We start from the raw sequence: 7,688 nt of genomic DNA, 5'->3' as shown, positions 1-7,688 counted from the left end.
TCTAAAACTCAGTTTTTGGTTATCGTTTAATGAAATTACGGTCCAACACTAATAAAATGCTATCATGTAGTACCCAAGTTCGGGATATCCATATTAATAGAAGTTTGTTCAGATTCATGCTATTCTAATGTGCTATAAAACGCCATTTTTGTAGTGTTTGTATCTTTGTGAGATATATCTACTATGTTGAACAAATAATTTGATCCATTCGCACAGTTAAACTGTAACTTGGTAAACCTGCGAGCAAGTAAGTGTAACAAGATAACACTAAATATTCCTTGAATAGATCTCTTCGGAAGAATCATTACTTTTAAAGATGTAATAAATAAAGTTGGTCGTTTACATGTCTTTGATGTTGTTCTAAACTTTTAAAGACAGCAAGTTATGTTAACTTGTAGATGTGTCGGTGTTAGACTATAAATACCACTAGAGTACATAATTAAACCTTGTGAGACAAAAGATGGAAATCGAATATTGAAAGATACGTGACTTAATTAATCGCCCAAGCTCATAAACCTTCAGTAAAACAAAGTCGAAATCTTAAACCCTTAAATTCGTAAACAATTAGATTCTGAACCCAAAGTGGTGACCTTAGCATAGTTGAAGATTATTGTATGCGGATTGGTATGTGGTTTAGACAGTGAGATGTTGAATCGTATACATCCATTGCATATCAACTATCTCCAACGTGGTCACTACCCAAAACGTGTTAGGCGATCTCACATCCTGGGTTTCATATTTCGTCTGCTAATGTCATTAGTTCATTACCAATGATGTTTGAAGAATTTATCGGAGTTTTATCTAGTGAAACAACAAAATCAACTCAAATTTATGACATAGATTAATTAATAGATTATTTATAGACACAGTTCATTTTTAATAGATCTCAAACAAAATAATAGATTTGTTAGTCTGTTAGCGTGTAAGTCTTACATGGTTCATTTTTTTGTCCGATTATATATTTTGTTCTATTGTATATATTGGATGTATATCAACAGTATATGTATGCTCGTTGATAATTATCATGTAATTATTGATTCAAGTTAATAAAAAAAATGAAACCAGATAAGTATATACCCCTCAATTGCTTTTATTGATTTCAGTATTATAGCCATATAATTGAAACAATTATATTTTAAACAACTTACAAAAGAGGTTTTAGGATCATAATAATTAATTAAATATATAATACCCATTTAAAAAACTATTTTTTATTTAAGAAAACACTAAATATGATAAGCAAGGAAAACAAAATTTTATATGGCTAAATCAGAATCGGTGACTTAGAAATAAATGGTGGAGATGAGTGGAGAGAGTTATCTCAAAATGATTTTTTATCTTTTTTGTCTTTTTGTCTGATTTTGCCCTTTGTTTCTTCTGACAGCCATACATAAAAATTAGGGCAAATAGATATTGTTGTCCTAGTGTGATTCTAGAGCTCATGTGCCGTCATGGAGGCACAAGAGAATCAAGTCCCCAAGATGAATCCCCTAAGCATCTCCGAAAGGTCTATACCAATTGATCTCCTCATCTCAGTATTCTCGAGATTGCCCGTGAAATCCATCGGAAGGTGCCGTTGCGTCTCCAAGCAATGGTCTTACATTCTCCGCCGTCGAGATTTCACCGACTTGTACCTGAAAACATCATCGACTCGTCCCTGTCTCTTGTTCAACCTCAAAGTCAACGGTAAGTGTCTCTTCCTCTCCGCACCTCAGGACCAGATCAGCTCGTCTGTTTTAGTTGCCGATCGTCGCATGAGTTTCCCCACTGAAGATGCTTCTTGTGGTGTTTCACGTCCTGTCTGCGGATTGGTCTGTAGTTTGGATATGAATCCATCGATCTGTAACACAAGCACTGGGCAGTGCATCACTTTACCCAAGATGAAGATTGCATCAGGAGGAGGTACTGTGAATGTCTACTTTGGATATGAGCCGGTCCGTAAACTGTTCAAGGTATTGCGCAAGTCCAAGGACGACTATCGAGTTATGACATTAGGAAGGGGAGAACTGTCGTGGAGAATAGTTGAAAGTTCCGTAGCCCATTCGTCTTTATCTAATGGAATATGCATCAATGGGTTTATGTACTATATAGCTGTGCGCAATGACCCTAGATGTCTTAAACCTATTATGCTAGTTTGTTTTGATATGTCGTTAGAGAAGTTCACCTTTCTTGATGTGGACATTATGCTTTGGAGGTCAACTCTTATAGATGTCAAAGGTAAGTTAGCTGCCGTTCTCCCTTATGAGACTATCTTTTTCAGTGAAACTACAAGATTTGAGCTGTGGATTCTAGATGATATGGAGAACGAGAAATGGTCGAAGCATGTCTACAAGTTGCCGTCTTCCTGGAAGAATCTGGTTGGGAAACATAAGGAGATGAATGTTGTGGGGATGAGTGGTGCAGGTGATATCGTGTTCGCCCCAGAGTATTTGGATAATGATCCTTTCTTCATTGTGTATTACAATGTGGTGAAAAACACAGTCGGAAAGGCTGAAGTCCAGTTAGGAGTTGTTGTTCCTGATGCCGGTGATCTGATGAAGGTTCAGACTTTAATGGACCATGTAGAAGATGTGAAGCTTATGGAAGTGCTGTGCTGGGGAGTTCTTAGGACTTTATAATGAGCGTTGTTGTGCTTATATCAATCCATTCGTGTAAGCAACATTTGTTCCTTTACTATTGTTGTGCTTATATTTGTGTACTGTATTTTGATTGGTTTATATCTTTGAGGAAACTCGAAACATAATCGATAATTGTTGTAAACATTTGTTTATTTAGATATTTTAAACTCTCTCTTTTTTATCATGAGCAAAATTTGTGTACCTTTGGGATATCCATCCAAAGATATTTTGAGCAAATAATCCACCCATTTGTAAAACCGTTGAAGAACTTGGTAAACCTACGAGTAACAAAAATGATTCTAGTGATCCACGAGCTCATTGCAATATTTACAATGACAGTGAAGAAGAAGAAAAGGCACGACAATACTTCTATTCTTGGAACTTGGAAGGATCTCTCTGAACTATAGAATGCATTACTTTTAATTAAGGGTGAGTAGGCAAACTAGTACATTTTAGAAACTTAATTATACAACTAATACATTTACTATTTATAATTAGGAAACTAGTACATTTTTAATATTTGATACTATTTCATTGACATTTAAACACTCAGAAAACATATTATTTACAAGTTTGCCACTATAATAATTAAATAATATAATTCGTACATCACATTTATTGTACAGATGTACAAAAATATATTATCCGTATAGTTTATTATTGTACTACATAATATCATCCGTACAACTTATTATTGTACAAATGTACATAAATATGCATATTTTGGTATATTATATTAGTTGTATGGATAAAAATGTGTAATCTTTTATACATACGTACACTTAAGGAACTGTACGGTTATGTATGTACATCTAATTAGATGTACATATACGTCTGTACACATACTAAATTGTACAAGTACGTCTGTACACATACAAAATTGTACAAATAAATATATATATATGAAATGTATTTAAAATTAATTAAACAAAATGCATATCATATGATAGAGAAAAAAACATAGATTTTTTGTGTATCAAAAAAGTTTTAGAAAAAAAAATTGTAAAACCAAATATCTTAGTTATTATAATTTTGGGGTAAAGATGTTTAAAAGAAAAAAAACAAAAAACAAAAAAAAAAAACAAAATCGGTAAAGAGAAAAAAAAATACCCTCCCTAGACCCCACTGACTAGTTTGCTAATTATAAATAGTATATGTATGTGTTTTCTAATTATTTTCAAAAAATGTACTAATTTACCTATTAACTCTTTAATTAAAGTTGTAATAAATAAATAAAGTTGCTTGTTTACATGCCTTTGGTGTTGTTCTAGAGAAGGTATGCTTACATGTAGCTAGCCTAGATGTATATCGGTATAGGACTATAAATACAGAAGCAAAATCACTAGAACAGAATTTAAATCTTGCGACTTGTGAGACAAAAGATGGAAACTAAAAATTGAAAGATACGTGAGTTAAACGTTAGAGCTCACAATTAAGCTTTTAGTAATAATTTAAACCTTAGACCTGTAATTTGTAAACATTGAATTCTGAACCCAAACTGATTGCCTTAGCTTAGTTGAAGATTCATAAATAAATAAAAAATCTAAATTCTTAACTTAATACATATATAAACATTTAAAATTTCAAATCCAAACCGGGATGGTCTCCAGGTGCCTAAACACGCTTGTACTTCCTGGACTGTTCACGTAAACCAACTCCAACTCTACAAGTGATCCTAGCAAAGTTTATAAACTAGGGCATAAACATCTCAACTACATATGTGTTGCTCTTCAATTAAATCTAGGGATCATTTGCTCATCCACTGCAACATCGCTACAGAAGTGTGGTAATACGTGTTACACTACATCTAGGCGTGCATCACTTTACCTTCGTGAACTGGTTGGTTTTTTATTTGATAGCAGCTCAGAGCCACAGTGTACCACTTATGGAAGCAGTGAAACATTGTTCTTCAAGACCACCTTGTACTGTCTCACCAAGCCACCATCATCTACTACTAGTAGAAAGAAAGAAAGAAACAACCGTCTGTATAACTTTACATCCGTCTCATTTGACAGAATCACAGAAGCAGAAGAGAAACTGTTAGCATGCCTTTATAAAACGCTAATGTTCTGATCATCATAGTTGCTCTATTAGTTTCAATGGGATTTCTTACTTTCATTCCCTTTGGCAAAATGTAACTAAACGCAAAAAAAAAAAAAAGTTTCAAAGAGAAACGGTTCCCAAGTATAAAATGCATAGCCCATAAAATTTTATTCCCATCAGATAATCTATCATATAATTCTAATTAATGGATAAGTTTTGGTTTAAGCGAGTGTATTTTAGCTAAATTCAATGATCTCAAATCAAGATTACAAAGCCACTATAAATCTCTATATTAGTAAAAGAGAAGTACAAAATAGAATGCGCGTCGGGTCAAAATTAAAAAAGTTAACCCGATTTTAACAATTGGATACTTCAAAATTGGATATTAAAATGGATTCGGATACATACATCGGATACTTTCCATATCTCATTTTAGGATTATATTATTTCCATAACTAATTTTAGGATTTCCTAATATTTCTCTAACTAATTTAATAGAATATATTAAAAAAAATTATCATTCTTCTTTCACTTTTATTTGATCTTATTTTCAATTTATAATATTATACTAAATATGAAAAATGTTTAATTTTTTTTTAACTTTTTCGCATATATTGCAATTTGAATTTTTCAAAACGGACATATAATACTCAATTACACTCAGTTAAATATTTTGGACAATGATTTAAAATCATTATAAATATGACCATTATTAAAATCATTGTTACATGAGCATATTTAAAATTTTAAAAAGTTTCAAAATATTATAATTAAAAGGTTCAAATATATAAAAAATTAGATTTAAAATAGTAAAACTATTGTTTTCAATACATAGATGTAAATTTGGAGACATAAGTTTTATTGATAAAATATTATATATCAAACTACGTAAATTTTAGATAGTTTACGGGTAGTTTGTTAAAATCACAATTATAATGGTAAAGCGAGTTGTGAATAATGTTTTTTACGATATGAATTATATTACGGGTTGGTCCTTCAAAAAATATATTGTAGTATATAATTTTTACGTCTATTCCTACTTCTACTACAAAAATGGTCAAATTGAATAATTTATCGATAAATATTATTTCGTTCTATAAAATTTTCACCTTTTTTTTAATTGTAGCAAAACTCAAGATATTATTATTTACTCGCTTTTTCCTTTTATTATTTTATTTAAACTAATTTTTTTTGCTAATCTATTTAAACTTATTATACAAATATATGATTCATTGTAATCGACTGCACTGTAATAAAATTAAAATTTAATATATTTTAATCCGTAAAAAAATAAATTTAGTAAAAGGTTAAATATATTATTTTTAAAATCCGTTAAAATTTATATATAAGTAATTATTTCTCCCGCGTTGTAGCGCGGGTCAAAACCTAGTATATATATATATATAAGCTCATACAGGGAGAAATATACCCAAAAAAAAAAACGTGAATTTGAAGATGCTTAATGTAGATATTCACTAACGGATTAATAAATCCATTATTTCTCATTCCATTTTTGATCTCTCTCTGATGTAAATTGTGTGTGTTTTAATAAACAATAAAACAATAAACAATAAAACACACCACACATCACAAAACAATAATGTAATATAATTTTCACTTTAGTTTTACTTTGATTTAATATAACTAACTTATATTATTATTTCACCACCTTTGGAGAATAAGCTATGGCGTACGCATCTGATTAATTACAAGGCTAGAGTAAATCAGGTGTGGTTGATGCGAGGCTAATTTATGGAACGACTGAAAGTGTTGGGCTGTGGGTTTTAGATGATGCTGAAGAAGGGCGATGGTCTTCTGCTCGGCCATGTCTCCTTCTAACTTTTCAAGCTGAGGGTAAGTGGCCTTTTTTCTCATCACGAGTACTGATCTATTAACAATTGTAAAGCATAATACTATACAAAAGAAGACTTGATATGGTGTAGTAAATATACATATATATAATAGAGACTAGTCGGTTGCCCGCGCTACGCGCGGGAGTTTATTATGTTGTTTATGAGTAATTCGTTCGTATTTTATTTTCTACTTATTTTTTTCACTATACCATACTTTACTTTTTAAATTGTGTTTGTATAGAAAAACTATTGATTTTTAGCTTCATTAGTCGTTGAGAAATTAAGTGTGTATAGTATAAGTCGAAGTGTGGGCGTAAATGGAAGTGCGGTTGAGAATCATTGAGAAACGTGTGCTATTAGGCCATGTTTAACCCCATATCTCGCCGGGTCTTATGACAATAAAAAAAATCCTTTTAATCCAAATAGTGTTTTTCTAAGAAGCATTCGGTTTTTATTTAAGATGTTTTGAGAGGCGAATCTTATGCCACATGTGGTCTTCTGATAGGGTTTTAATTTTTGGAAAAGAAAATATGTTTTGTGAAAAAAAAAACAAAATCTCCAATTTCTTCTTCTCTCGATTTCTCTTCTTCTTAATATGTAATTCTAATGTTTTAAATCAGTAGTCTATTTCCAGGTAATGAATATGTGACAAGTTTTGTGTTTCATTTTTATGTTTGTATTTTTTAAAGTTTATGTTTTAAATTTATATGTTTCTACCTTTTATGTTTATAATTTTTATCTTTATTGTCTTTTATTTGTTACTATTTGTTTTATAAAGTTTGTTAGTGTTTTGTTTAAAAAGATATATAAAGTTGTTATGTTGTTGTTATGTATTGTTTATAATTATATATTTCTATCTTTATTGTTCTAATTTAAATGTTTCTATCTTTATCGTATAAGTTTAAACAATTTTCAATTTTTTTAATTTTCAAATTAATTAATTTAATAAATATATCATTATTATATTATTATAAATTTAAGAACCTACGGGTTCAACCAATAACGCAACAATTTTGCTTGGTTCTTAAAACACACTATTACATTATTAATATACTATAATTACCCTAAGATCCATCCTTGGGGTTATGCCCTTGCTCATGCCCTTAGGGTTTTTACCAAATATAGATCTAGATGTTAATATTTTGGGCCCTTTTATATGTTGGCATGAAATTTG

The 7,688-nt window shown here is 30.6% G+C and overlaps 1 protein-coding gene across 1 annotated transcript in view; it reads left to right on the top strand.

Moving 5' to 3' along the window:
* The first annotated feature begins 1,432 nt into the window (after nucleotides 1-1,432).
* LOC111830652 (F-box protein At3g47030-like) overlaps nucleotides 1,433-7,688 on the top strand; it is a 9,942-nt gene continuing 3,686 nt past the window's right edge. Inside the window, exons 1-2 of the mRNA XM_023783162.1 lie at nucleotides 1,433-2,158; nucleotides 6,430-6,515. Coding sequence (XP_023638930.1) covers nucleotides 1,452-2,158; nucleotides 6,430-6,515 — 793 coding nt within the window. The 5' untranslated portion in view covers nucleotides 1,433-1,451. The remainder of the gene's footprint in view (nucleotides 2,159-6,429; nucleotides 6,516-7,688) is intronic.

The sequence above is a fragment of the Capsella rubella genome, unplaced genomic scaffold (assembly GCF_000375325.1).
Source record: "Capsella rubella cultivar Monte Gargano unplaced genomic scaffold, Caprub1_0 scaffold_5, whole genome shotgun sequence".
Classification (NCBI taxonomy): Eukaryota; Viridiplantae; Streptophyta; class Magnoliopsida; order Brassicales; family Brassicaceae; genus Capsella; species Capsella rubella.
The sequence above is the reverse complement of the archived record's forward strand: the minus strand, read 5'-3'. Positions and strand labels throughout refer to the sequence as shown.